This window comes from Dendrobates tinctorius, unplaced genomic scaffold (genome assembly GCF_039654945.1).
Source record: "Dendrobates tinctorius isolate UK_male_01 unplaced genomic scaffold, ASM3965494v1 ptg000129l, whole genome shotgun sequence".
Taxonomy (NCBI): domain Eukaryota; kingdom Metazoa; phylum Chordata; class Amphibia; order Anura; family Dendrobatidae; genus Dendrobates; species Dendrobates tinctorius.
The window spans coordinates 49,182,614-49,197,444 of NW_027361797.1; the positions used below are offsets into that span (position 1 = coordinate 49,182,614).

The window sequence follows — 14,831 nt, forward strand, 5'->3', positions numbered from 1 at the left end:
AAGGTACTCGCCAATAGGATGTCCCGAGTTATCTCATCTGTTATACAGAAGGATCAGACGGGATTTATCCCAGGCAGAGCCACATCTATGAACCTTAGGAAACTATACTTGGGGATTCAACATAGTTCTGGGGAGTTGGGGGGAAGAGCAATTTTGTCCTTAGACGCCGCTAAGGCGTTCGATAGTTTGGAGTGGGGTTTTTTGTGGGCGGTACTTCGGAAAATGGGCTTTGGACACAGATTTATAAATTGGGTGAGGCTGTTGTATGGCTCGCCGGTGGCGAAGGTTGGGGCTAATGGCAGGGTCTCTGAGTCTTTTCCTCTTGGGAGAGGTACTAGACAGGGGTGCCCGCTCTCGCCCTTGCTATTTGCTACTGCGGTGGAGCCATTGGCAGTTGCAATTCGGAAGTCCAGAGAAATAATGGGATTCAGATGTGGAACTGTGGAGTTGAGGATATCATTGTACGCGGATGATTTACTTCTATATTTAGATAAGGTACATTCCTCGATTTTGCCGGCAATGGAGGTCATTCGAGAATTTGGGCTGAGGTCTGGTCTTCGGATTAATTGGTCCAAATCAGCTTTAATGCCGATAGACCCTCTCCCGGCGGATTTCTCAGATTTGCAGATACCGGTCCCTGTAGTTCGGAGGTTTAAGTATCTGGGTATAATTGTTAGTCCTGCCCCGAAGGATTTTCGGGCTCTGAATCTGGAGCCCCTGTTGCAGCGATTTAGAGCAAAAGTACATACTTGGTGTCGCCTGCCGTTGTCGAATATTGGTAGATCTAACTTAATCAAAATGGTAATGATGCCACAATTATTATATTTGATACATAATTCTCCGGTGTGGATCTGTAGGGACTTTTTTGCAAAAATAAATACATTATTCCGGGAATTAATTTGGAAGAAAAAACAGGCTAGGATTCGCTTGGAGATACTGCAGCGAGGGAAGGAGGAGGGAGGATTGGCGGTGCCAAACCCATTCATATACTTTATAGCCTCCCAGATGCAACATCTTAAGGGTTGGGGTAGAGACGGGGCGTGTGACAATGGTGGTGATATTGTGAGGGAAGGATCGGTATGGAAATATCCAGGGTGCCGGTTGGAGGTGGGAAGACGGCAGATAAATGGGGCACGATACCCCACGTTGGCTATGATTTTCAAGGTGTGGGATAGGGGTAAGTCTCTTTTGAAGATAAATGGGCCTACGGAATTGTGGCCATTGTGGCGAAATCCGGATTTGCAAGAGATCAAAAAGCTGGTGGGGTTCGGAAGATGGGAAGATAAAGGGATTTATCTGGTGTCACAAATTTTGCAAAATAATACTCTTAAGAGTTTTGAACAATTGAGAACAGAATTTCACCTCCCGCACGTCTTCTTTTATCAGTACTTACAGCTAAGACATGCATTGGAAAAACAGAGAAGGACAAATCCGGTGATAGTGACACATAATCAAACACTACATATGCTACTTACATCTGAGTCTTCTAGGGGACTTATCTCTGAATTATATAAAAGATTATTGCCTGCCCATCTGGAGACATATCCACTGACTGCTGCTAAGAATAAGTGGGAACGGGACGTTGGCCCCCTGACGGAGGACCAGTGGTCCGATATTCTAGAACAGGTCCCTAAAATGGCGGTTTCTGAGTGCCAGCGGCTTTCGCAAATATATCTCATTCACAGGGTATATAAAACACCCAGCTTATTATTTAAAATGGGACTTAGGCCCAATACACAATGTGTTAGGTGTGGGCAGGATGATGCCCACTTGATGCATGTTATGTGGGAGTGCGGGCACATTGGGGATTTCTGGAGGCAGACCCTGGGACTCATAGCCCAAGTATACCATATCACAATACGACCGTCACCTCGTCTATGTTTGTTGAATTTGTGGGAGGAGGGGGTTGACCCGGACTCTGCAGTGGCCCTGGGAATAGCACGCATCCTGTATCAGGCAAGAAAGATACTTGCATATCATTGGTTGGATCCTATGCCACCAACATTGTCAGAGCTTAAAAATAAACTAAATAATGTCATCAGATTGGAAAGGGGGGCTTATTTAAAAAGAAATGCATTAAGAAAGTTTTACAAAATTTGGCAGCCATGGATGGAGTCACCGGGTCTCCCCTCGGGCGCACTGGTACGGGATGCGATGTTGGACCAGTTGCTGTTGTGCTTGCGATGAGGGGATGCTTGGGGGGTGAAAATAAAGTCTAGTGCCCTTTGTGGCGAAGTAGATTTTGAGTGGCGCGGTGGGAGGGAGCTGGGGTGGATTGGACCTGATATCCGTGGGGGGCGGGGGGGGGGGGGGCGAAATATGATGCGGAGTGGCGCGGCTGGCGGGGATGGTTTTCCCGCTGAAATGAGGCACTGATGTATAATTTTGATTTTTGTTTATTTGTGGAGCCATGTTGTTTATAGGCTCAATTTTATGCAAATATCTGTGTTTTGAGATTTCTTCTTTTTATTTATTCTTACACAGGAAGAGTTTTACCCTTTAAATAATATTTGCTCTCAATGTAAATTTTACTAGCTATATAAGATGTCATATTCTTTCTGTATTGATTCCTGAATGTTTAATAAAAAAGATCTGATTCAAAAAATCATGACAGATTGATCTCCAGCCCTGTCCTCATCAACACCCACACCTGTGTTAATGGAGCAATCACTGAAACGATGTTAGCTGGTCCTTTTAAGGCAGGGCTGCAATGATGTTGAAATGTGTTTTGGGGGATAAAGTTAATTTTCTAGGCAAATATTGACTTTGCAAGTAATTGCTGTTAAGCTGATCACTCTTTATAACATTCTGGAGTATATGCAAATTGCTATTAGAAAAAATGAAGCAGTAGACTTTGTAAAAATTAATATTTGTGTCATTCTCTAAACTTTTGGCCATGACTGTATATGGTTACGACCACTCTTATAACGACAGTGGTCGTAACCATGGATACCTAAGCTACTGCAATACCCTGCATATGGGGTAAGCCACATAGCTAATCAAAAGAACTACTACATTTATAATTGGCGGTATTTATTGTTGTTGTTGTTATTATTATTGTTATTATTATTATTATTACTACATCTACATATTGGGATAGAATCTTGGAGATGGGAATACCCCTTTAAGTTTGTATTCATGTAGATAAAATGTCTATCCAGCTCACCCATAAACTGAAGTCTTCCGGTAGTGCAAGGACATGAAGGCCTGTGTCGGCAGCAGGAAATGAAGACAGCTTGGTAGGGAAGATGTCCAGCAACAGATCCAGAGAGGAAGTGTTTAAAAACAACTATTTCAAAAAATTTTTTTTTTTTTTCTCTCATTCATTTTTTTGTATCATGTTAGTAAAAATTGCATATCCCTGGGAATGCTCCAGACTGACGTGTTATGAAGAAGTAGTTCGAAACGCGTCAGTCATTCCCAGGTATTTGCCATTTTTACTAATATGATACAAAAATTTTTTTGAGAAAAAAACAAAACATTTATCATTTTTTGAAATAATCGTTTTTAACACTTCTCCAGATCAGTTGCTGGATATCTTCCCTACCAAGTTCCCTTTTAAGTTTGTGTATTCATATGTTAGCCTTTTTTGCATTTTTAGTTCTCAGTCAAATCAGGACGTTTACAAACCCCATCCTCATGGCTAAACAAAACGATCTACTACTTCAGGGAAAGGCTTCCATTCCATGAAAGGACATACCGTACTTGATTTTTTTTTTTTTTTTTTTTTTTGGATTCAATTGTTTAGGTTTTTCCATCTCTCTGAAAAATGTGATGGCTGTAAGCTCTGCTGGACATGTGCATTTTTTTTTAGTTTTTTTTATTTGATTTGATTAGGTCGTTCTTTTTCCATCTTTCTTATTTTAAAGTTTGCTGGACTGTTTAATAGTTTCTTACAAAAGCATAATCTTAATCTTAAATTTGAAAATTAAAAAAAAATAATTATGCTCTGCTCAGCATTCCTAGATAATGCAGAAGATACAGATTTCTGGAGAGACTGAGACCAGGTCTCTTGAGTCTCATAGCTTCCTTCTTTAACCCTGTCATGACATGCGCCGTACATGTATGGCACATAACAGGTCTATTCCTTTGATGTGGGCTCCGGTGCTGAGCCTGCATCTTTCCCAACACATATCGGCTGATTTCAGCAGCTGACATGTCCCCCTAACAGCCGCGGGCGGAATCGTGATCCACCCACGGCTGTTAACATGGTAAATGCCGTTGTCAGTCTGACAGCGGCATTTACCATACTTGCGCTGGAAGCACATCACAAACTCCGCCCATTGGCATCCGTGTCACATGACTGCAGGTCGCCGATGTGTTGGCATGACAACCCAGGGTCTGCAGAATATTATTTCTGCTACACACAGGCGATCTGATTATTTTTTTGGTCTCTGCAGCATTGCATTAAAATGCATTAATGGGCGATCAAAAGATCGTATCTGCACCAAAATGGTATCCATATAAACGTCAGCTCGGCACTTAAAAAATTAACCCTCACCCAGCCCCAGATCACGAAAAATGGAGATGCTAAAGGTCTCAGAAAATGACGCAATTTTTTTTAGCCCGTGTGCTAACCGAGTATCTTCGACGTGCTTGAATACTATGTTCCAGTCCCCGCGGCTGCATGTCTCTAGGCTGCTCAACAGCCACAGCACATGCAGGGATTACCTGTATGTTAAGACAACCCCTGCATGTGGTGTTGCTGTTGAGCATCCTAGAGACCTGCAGCCGCGGGGACTGGAACATAGTATTCGAGCACGGCGAAGACACTGTTAGCACCTGAGCATGCTCAGGTAACACCTTATCCCAGCACGCTCGCTCATCACTAGTGAACACTAGATGAGGTTTTGGCTTCTGAATGCAAAGTTTAAAGTCTCAATTCTTTGCTATTTGAATGTTTCAATTCATTGGCAGCAAGCCAAAATCTGTGTAAGGCCTCATTCAGACATCCTTTTTGTGCATTTATCACGGATCGCACTCGGACCTGTGATCGTCTATGGGACTGTTATCGTGTCTGTGAAAATCTTGGAGAATTACCCAATTTTGATACAAGGGTCAGATCAGTATTGGCAATGCGAGTCTATGGATCCATGAAGAGATCACGCCGCGCTCGGATTCCACGGACTGTGAGAAGGTGGAGGAAATTTTTATTACGAGAAAAGCTGACGACACACGGACCACAGTAATTGGTCGTCTGAATGAGGACTTCGGTCGCGCTTACATATTTGTGACGTACAACCATGCTCTGATCACAATACATGGCCCAACAGACGGGTCCTAACTGCCTCTTAGACATTCAATGTGACAGCTCCGGCCAGACTAACCGCTCCGTCCCGTGTATGCAGTCTGAGCATATTTCACAGACCTGTCAATTCAGATTTGGAAGATGAACAACAACATAAAAACCGCTTCATATTTGCCCAGTTGTGTGATGATGCAGCTCATCCCCCCCATTGACATCATTGAAGCTGAGCTGCAATACCACATACAGCCTGTGGACAGGGGTGGTGCTGTGTCTAAATGCAGTAAGCCACATTTTTGTAATCCTGTACAACCATTCCAGGGCTTTAAAGATAATTTTTCTGCTGATTAGTGAATTTCGTCTGTGTGAGAAAATGAGTTTTGTAAAAAGCAAACAAAAAACCTTGTGAGTTGTGTATATCACTTGTAAGGCCATTGTATCATCTAACATAAAGCTAATGTGTGTCCATGCTCTCTAGGGGGCAGTATCCTGGGCACAAGATGCTCCGAAACCTATGAGACCAAGACGGCGCTTGTGAGCTTGTTCGGGATCCCATTGTGGTACCTGTCTCAGTCCCCCAGGGTGGTGATTCAGGTGAGTCTGCATTTCTGGCTGCTACCATCTTCATGGCTTCTCTGTTTTTGACGAAGCGATCATCAGAATGACCTGTTTTTTTTTTTTTTCTCATTTTTTTACAGTAATATCACATTTGTATTAAAAGTAAAACTTATAAATTTCACCCTGGACACTGGAACTGTTTTTAGACTTTTTTTCCTGTCCAATTCAGGAAATGACTTGTATACATAGCCACAAAGGTCAGATCCCGACCGTATCTTTTGTATTAAAGCATCTAATGAGCATATGCAAAGGCTGTTGTGAAGGCTGTTTCTCTTATTCATTCTCGTCTCGACTATTGTAACTCTCTTCTAATCGGTCTCCCTCTTACCAAACTCTCCCCTCTCCAATCTGTCTTGAATGCTGCAGCCAGGATCATATTCCTCACCAATCGTTACACCGATGCCTCTACCTTGTGCCAGTCATTACACTGGTTACCCATCCACTCCAGAATCCAGTACAAACTTATTATCCTCACCCACAAAGCCCTCCATGGCTCAGCACCACCCTACATCTCCTCCCTTGTTTCAGTATACCACCCTACCCCTGCCCCTCCGTTCTGCTGATGACCTGAGGTTAGCATCCTCAATAATCAGAACCTCCCACTCCCGTCTCCAAGACTATACACGTGCTGCGCCAATTCTTTGGAATGCACTTCCCAGGTCAATACGATTAGTCCCCAATCCCCACAATTTTAAGCGTGCCCTGAAAACGCATTTATTCAGACTGGCCTACCGCCTCAACACATTAACCTAATCTATCCCTGTGTGGCACAGCCAAAAGTTTTACCATAACCAGGTTCCCCGCATCATGTTCCCACATGCTCTATGCATCTATTAGCCCTCTGTGTCTGTACTGTTACTTAACATTATAGCTGGTCCATACAATCAGGGCAACTGTTACCACCCACCTTTCGTGTCTCCCCTTTTTCCTCATAGACTGTAAGCTTGTGAGCAGGGCCCTCATTCCTCTTGGTATCTGTTATGATCTATGTGATTGTTATGCTGTAATGTCTATTGTCTGTACAAATCCCCTCTAAAATGTAAAGTGCTGCGGAATATGTCGGCGCTATAGAAATAATTATTATTAAGGTAGGGGGAGCAGGGGAGCTGTGACATCACCTGTAGTTATTGGGGGATCTTGCGTTATCCACTGTGTATAGCGGTGTTATCAGTCACTGTAATCCTGCCTCTGATGGTAACGAGCCTGCTGAAAACTTCCTGAAAGGACAGGAGACATGGATCTAAAAAAGCCACATTTTTTTTTTTTAAATACATGTAACACAAAAACCTGATTTAAATAGGTAATTTTCTGATCACGTTAAGGAGCTGGACATTTTTAGGTTTCTTCTATACAGCGGTTTGAGGGCTTGTTTTCTGTGGGACCAGCTGTAGTTTTGAACAACACTAATCACTTGACCTTTTAATGTACCTGAAAGCCTGGAAGAAAAACTCCCATATTGAATGAAATGTGTCTGTATGTCATTCGTTGTGCTGTAAACGTGACTTGGCAAGAATGATTCTCCAGATCAGAGGAAGTTAAACTTGTAACGTGGAGTTTTGTACAAGTTTTCGAATAGGGAAAATTTTTTTTTTTTTTTTTTCTGCTGCACCTCCCCAAAAAGGAATGCCAATAAAAAACGATCACAAGATGTTATATACCCTCCCCAAATTATATGAAAAATAGTGACTCAGGCCACTTTTTTTTTTCTGATCTAAAGAATCATGTTGCCAGATGATTTTTACAGTAACATGAACGCTGTAAAGGTGAAAACCTATAAACAATGGCAGAATTAGTTATTTTTTTTTTTTTTGCGTTCTCATCATGCTTTGAAATTTTCTTCCAATTGTTCGCGTACACTGTATGATAAAACTTTCATAACTTCAATTTATCACACAAAAATCAAGCAATGGTATGTCTACCGATGGAGAAATTTAAAGTTATGGCTTTTGAAAAATGGATGAAAAAAAGGAGAAACCAAAACTGTCGGAGCCTTTCTAAAGGGTTTGTCGGGCTCTAGGGTATAAGTCTGCAGTCACATTGCATGAGCTGTGAGGATACTCAGGTGCTGGGATGCGCTTTGCATACTCCCGGACACATTCCGACTAGTCGTGTCCGGCCTTACTCAATACACTTACATTGAGAGAGGTCGCGCCCGTCTAGTCGGCATGTGACATCTCTGAAAATAATACTGCCTTGTATCATGTAAAATATTTACCAAAAATTGAATCTGTTCATGTATAACGTTCTGGTATCAGCCATTGATTTGCTTGTCAGTACGGGTATATAGGCTGCAGTAGATATGCTGTAAGTGCCTAGAGGAAAGCGGCCAGCTGGCTAATGGTGATTTCTGCCTTCCTGTTCCAGCCTGACATGTACCCTGGTAACTGCTGGGCCTTTAAAGGGGCCCAAGGATATTTGGTGGTGCGACTTTCAATGGAGATTTTTCCGACGGCCTTCTCACTGGAGCATATTCCAAAGTCTATGTCCCCGACTGGGAACATCACAAGTGCTCCGAAAGACTTTGCTGTGTATGTAAGTAAAGGCGGATGCTTGTTTCGGACGACTACATCACGTATTCGCTCTGATGAAACTGATGCGTTTCTCTGCCTATAAGGGCTTGGAAAACGAGTATCAAGAAGGTGGCGCCCTATTAGTGCAGGCTGTGTACGACGAAGAGGGAGAGCCTCTGCAAGTATTCCAAGTCACGGTAAGATGGTTTTTCATTCTCCTGCTTAGCAATCAACAAGTTCAGAAGCGATATGTACGTATTACAGTAGATATGGGGTGAAATAAATCTGTAGATAAAGAAGCAAATCCAGCAACGAAGAGCCTTAAAAATGATTAGTTTATTGCATGTCCATTAAAACACCATCCATCACATAAAGGCAGATGCGTTTCAGACTCCTCCTTCACTCATTTAATTAATCAGTGGGTTATAGCTCATGACTCCTACAACTTTACAAAGCTGCAATATTAGTAGGAGATGACAAAGAGGCAGGTGATGGGTGGGAGTGCTGTTCCTGGGGCCCCTACTCAGAACGAAAGGTCACAACCCTCATTAAAGGGGTCAACTCATCAGAGATGGCCTGTTTCAGAATGTGGGTTTCTCCTTTTGCCAGCTATTCCATTGCCCACTTGGATAAGATCTTAATGGGTCCTGTCATAGAGGAAAATTTAAAATCCATAAGACCTCTCCAGGGAAGATAGGAAGCGCTAATCATTCAAGCCCCCTTTGAAGCAGAGCACTCCCTGGGGAGTACAGGCAATTAAACAGGAAAGGTCTTTCTGGGAAAACGGATATCAAAAGGAGATGTGTGCTTTCCCAGGCAATGACCATTCACACAGCACAGACGGTAGCCAGTCCGGCTCCGATGTCCAGATAGGAATATCTGGGATTGTATCAATCTATAACCCATAAATGTCGGATTTCCGACGTTGTAATAAAGGGATGGACATAACACTGTCACTCATCGCTAATGGGCCACTAGAATTCCTCCAAATGAGTAACCGCCTCATAGATTGTGCAAACCTGGGTCATCTTTGGTCCCTATATAAAGGTAAAATCACGATAAATATGACGTCTACATCCGTCTACACGCTGGTAATCTTCAGGAGCAAATATATTGTAATTATTGGGAATCTCATAATTTTCTGAAACTGAAGCCACATCCTATGACCCACCCTGTTACGAGTAACTAAAGGTGAGGTAATTTGTGTTAATAAAAAGCCAATGCCAAATTTGGGACCTCGTCAGTCTGTGGAAGTCTTACTTCTGCTGTGGGTTCTGTCCATGTGTCAAATCGCAGTGCTTCGCTAAGCTCTGAGCCATTTCTGTGACCAGATTTAGTACTGTAATTTATTTAGTAAAACTCTCTATTTAATGTCATTGTGTATATATAGTATTGTTTTGTCCCCAGTTTGTATCATCTTGAATATTTTTTTTAATACACACCGCCTATCTATCTGGATTCAATATAACATTTTATAGCTCTGTGCCTCTTGTTCTGTAAACCGCATCACTGAAGCCATATGCTACCTGTAATGGGCGTCCAGTTGGTCTGTATAAACGATTTGTGGTGGCAGCTTTTAGTTCGGCCCAGTAGTTGAAAAAGCCTGTAGCCTCGTCCGTTAATCATCAGTCAGTTGTGTTATTGTCCTGACGATAGGGGGGGGAAGTAGGGGGCTGTTTGTGACCAATAGGTAGCATTGGGGTTGTTCAGTGTGACATCTCCACCCTCCCTCCCCCGGCTGTGATCTCTGACAGGTCCCTATTATGGTGCCAGGTTCTCCTAAATTTTAACAGGAGTTTTCTCCCATATCCCTTCGAATAATTCCCCACCGCCGCTTATTTCTAACATGATAATTCCTCCTGGAGAAGGGGAGGTATGGCACAGGTTCACTGACATCTAGGGCTGGGCGCTTTTCTCGCCAAGGGGCCACATAACAATCGCCTAGTCTACCTGTCTGTTATGTAAGCCTCTTGTGTACACTCCTTTGCCATACATTGCCTTCTTCATAGTAAAATGGCTGAACTTGAATCACATCTGCAGGAAATAGCACCACAATCTATCAGTGGGTTATGCCTGGTGTTGCAACTCTGCTACTTTGACGTGGATGGGGCCAAGTTGCAATATCACACACAACCTATTTCTAAAAAAAAATAAATAAATAAATAAAAAAAAGCAGATGACTTTTGTATTTGCTTTCCATCTAGAATTTATTTTTTTCCTTCATTTCTTGCAGGAAAACAGAGCTTCTTTCCAGATCGTGGAGCTTCGGATCCTCTCCAATTGGGGTCACTCCAGTTACACATGTCTCTATCGTTTCAGAGCACACGGAACGCCGGCAAAGTAAAACCCCCAATAAAGGTATTCACAAAACAAACCCTTTTAATGTTGTAAATACTGAAAACCTGGAACACTGGAATATATCAAACATAAGGGTAGGCGAGACGTTCCATCGAGGATCCACAACAAGGCCAAAAAGAACATGTCTACAAGAGCATTTATAGTCTGGCCGACCAGGGCCATGTGAGATGCACTTAGGAGTTGCCAGAATGAGGTTTTTTTTTTCAAATTTATTTTTTTTTCTCTCGAGGATAAAAGCAAAAAAAAATGCTGCATGCCGACCACTCAGGATTGAAAGGCCAGTTAGCAGGAAACTATCATCCTCCTATGGAATCTCAATGGTGGGAGGGTATCTAGAAGATCCTCCCCCGGTCTGGACCACCCTGCATCATGTACTTCTAGCAGAGCCGGCAGGTTCTCGCACCGTAACCTGGATCAGCCCAAGACGTACGGACAATCCTTCGGTCGTCCCTCATGTATGAAACGGCTACTGAAGACCTTGGTAGATGAGCAATAAGTGAAGACACTAAGAACGGAAGTTACCAAAGCTCGTTTCGATGATCCATTAGTTGAAATTTGTAATTTTTGCTTTAGGATCTTCAATTCGGGGGGAGCCTGTATGTTTAATTTTCCTTTACTAACCTATCCCGCTAAAAAACATCTAGCCTCTTTCATTGTGTTGTCCTTGATAAAAACTACATATCGACAACCTCTCTCAGAAATGGGAATAGTCTTCTCTGAAAACCCCACTAATGCCGGTTGCAGATGCCACTATTTCAATGTCTGGACGTACGTTGCACATCTGTGAAGTCCTGGAGTGGTTATAAGATCCCAGCAGGGTTGTGGATATAAAACTGATTTTAAAATGCAGCTTTCTCTCAGTCTCCTGACACTAGCCTGAAAAACAATTCTACAATTTCTACTAAAGGGAACATTTTTTTTTTTTTGTGGAGGTGTGATTTTTATGGCTTACCTTACAGGCTTCTGCCACCTCCACCTACCCGATATGAGTGAGTTATGTCATGTCTGATACCTGCCGGGACTGACCGGTGCCATCCATTTGTCCAATTCCACTTTTGTATCAGGAGGCTGTCGGAGCTGGTGGTGACACATGCACTGACAAGACTTGCCAATAGCCCACATGTCCCGCCAGGTATCGGTAAATTTGTTGTAACCCGTTTAGGTAGACCCATCTCCATAATCCTTTTGCTTATAGTATTTGGACGCTGCTGGAATAGGGTTTTCTGGACAAGCCTTTTAACCCCTCTACCCCGTGAGATATGTGCAATTTTTGCTCTTTTGGCATCTTCCTTCTCCATATTCAGTATCGTTTTATTTGTGTATTTTTAAATTATTTTGAGAAAAAAATGTCCAAAAAGTCATTATTTTTTTTTTTTTTACTTATGTGTTTCTAGAAGCCTATATATATATATGTGTATATGTATATGTGTATATATATATATATATATATATATATATATATATATATATATATATATATATATATATATATATATATATTTTTATAATACAAGATCCGAACGCCTCTGGAGGTACATCAGATATTTGTCGCTGAGGTTCTTGCTTCTCGATGAAGAACTTGAAAACGCTGACTGGCTTTTCGAATAGAGTTTATATATATATATATATATATATATATATATATATATATATATATATATATATATATATATATATATATATATCTATCTATATATAGCCTCGTTGCCTGCATTTCTGGATTGTTGTGAGATATATATATATATATATATATATATATATATATATATATATATATATATATATATATATATATATATATATCTCACAACAATCCAGAAATGCAGGCAACGAGGCTACTCATGAGATGTACAGAAATAACACTACTGGGCTCCTTACTGCTGGGGTGGACGGGTTAAAGGGACTTCTTAAAAAAAAAAAAAAAAAAAAAAAAAAAAACATTTCAAAAGAAAATAATAAAAAAAAGAAATAATTTATTTTTAAAGATACCGCATAGGACTGTGCAATGTATTTTTGTAAAGGCTTTTTGAGCGCTTTTGTTTTTCAGTGTTTTTGCTTTGCTATATATATTGATGATAAAATATTGAAATGTTTTAAATAAAGAGTTTACTTTTTGAGTGCATGTAATATTTGGAAAGGTAAATAAACAGTGTACTACTTTTCTGTAACCTGCAGCCTATTATTCAGTCACCGACTTGGTGGACGGACTGCATGATTAATCCGTTCCACCTACCTTCATAAACGTGTGCCCAGATCTGCGGTGCTTGCATGTTTACTTTTATCGTGGGGGGGGGGGAAGCAGCTTCCAGATGCTTCTCCCCCTTGCAAAACCTGAGGAATGGACATGTTGATGCAGCACCTCTGAAATTGTTTCTTCTATGTGCACTAGGGTGACCGGATCTCATATGGGGGGGAAAAAATGTCGGAATCTTGTCTGTCTGGACACCACAAAACGATTCCCCTTTCCAGATATTGAGATAGCCAAAATTTGAGCTTGATCAAACGACGTTAACCCGTGCCGCTCGTCGCTCAAAGTTTGAAAAAATCCAAATTGAGGTATTTTAAGATTTAGGTATTTTGCATAGTCTGTTAGACTATAAAGAATGTGACAACAACATTGCAGAAATAGCCCTGACCAAATTTTCGAACCATTTGTGGTATTTGAATGCAGAGTTGGTGGGATTATCGTTTTTTGATCCCACCATTACAGACAATGAAAAGTTGTTAATGGCTAATAAATTGCTCAGTAGCACAGATGAACCATCAGAGCACGCTAACCTACATGAGTTGATAATTTTACATAGTTATCTAATCTATTCTAGAGCTTTTGTTAAAGTAGTTTTTGAAACGTCAGAATATAATGCTCGGCATTTGCTTACAACTTGCAGGACATGTTGCTTTTGTTCTTCATCTTTTGTCAGAAGGTCGTTAAAGTCGGTTACTTCCTACCTCTTTTAATTTTTCTTTCCTAACTTTTGGATTTACAACCCTAGCGTGCTCTGATGGTTCATCTGTGCTACTGAGCAATTTATTAGCCATTAACAACTTTTCATTGTCTGTAATGGTGGGATCAAAAAACGATAATCCCACCAACTCTGCATTCAAATACCACAAATGGTTCGAAAATTTGGTCAGGGCTATTTCTGCAATGTTGTTGTCACATTCTTTATAGTCTAACAGACTATGCAACATACCTAAATCTTAAAATACCTCAATTTGGATTTTTTCAAACTTTGAGCGACGAGCGGCACGGGTTAACGTCGTTTGATCGAGCTCAAATTTTGGCTATCTCAATATCTGGAAAGGGGAATCGTTTTGTGGGGTCCAGACGGACAAAATTCCGACATCGATTTTTTGCGGTCACCCTAATGTGCACAGTTGGGATTTAATGGGAAGGACACACTGACGTCAGATTGATGTGATTTGTATCCAAAATATACACCGTGATCCCATTGGGGAAAAAATTGTGGTCGTGAAACAAAACACAGCCTCGGTAAGGTCCCCATGAAATAGTGTAAGCAATCTTCAGCATTACAGATCTATCTTCTAGACTGACTCAAGTCTCTTCAACCAAACTCAACAGCCATATAGGCTCATGCTGCCGAGTTCTGCTCCGGAGTCACACTGCCGGTCCAAACATTGAGGTTTGTGGTCGGACCTTTAAAATTGGGCAGTTAAACAGACCTAAGGCCTCTTTCACACTTCAGTTATTTGCATCAGTTAAAATCCGCCAAAAAGGCAGACAAGCGGATCCGTTTTCAACTGATGTGAACGTATGGCACAGGATCCGTTTTTAGACGGATCCTGAAAATGAGGAAATTTAAAGGAACCGCTGGCGAGAGAGAGAGATTTTGGGGTTAATTCAGTGTCTGGAGGATCCACCGGCCGAAAAAACGTTGCAAGCGCCGTTTGGAAATCTTTGAGGATGTTGACGGACACTAACATTGTGGCGGATGCTCAAAAAAACGGATGCAACGGACGGCAATCAGTCAGGATCCGCCAATAATGAAAGTCAATGGGGGAAAAAAACGGATCCGCAAAGAAAAATGGCGGATCCGTTTTTTTTCAAAATTGGCGGATCTTGACTGTCAAAAACGGAA

General features: G+C 41.5%; 1 protein-coding gene across 12 annotated transcripts in view; it reads left to right on the forward strand.

The window, feature by feature from the left end:
* The window catches only part of SUN1 (Sad1 and UNC84 domain containing 1), an 80,049-nt gene extending 67,150 nt beyond the window's left edge, over window positions 1-12,899 (forward strand). For 11 of the 12 annotated variants that reach the window (XM_073543107.1, XM_073543109.1, XM_073543103.1 and 8 more), the window contains 4 exons: window positions 5,724-5,839; window positions 8,228-8,395; window positions 8,478-8,570; window positions 10,607-12,899. In XM_073543107.1, the coding sequence (XP_073399208.1) occupies window positions 5,724-5,839; window positions 8,228-8,395; window positions 8,478-8,570; window positions 10,607-10,717 (488 nt within the window). In that variant the 3' untranslated portion in view covers window positions 10,718-12,899. The remainder of the gene's footprint in view (window positions 1-5,723; window positions 5,840-8,227; window positions 8,396-8,477; window positions 8,571-10,606) is intronic. The other variant, XM_073543104.1, reaches the window with a different exon arrangement.
* The last annotated feature ends 1,932 nt before the right edge of the window (window positions 12,900-14,831 follow it).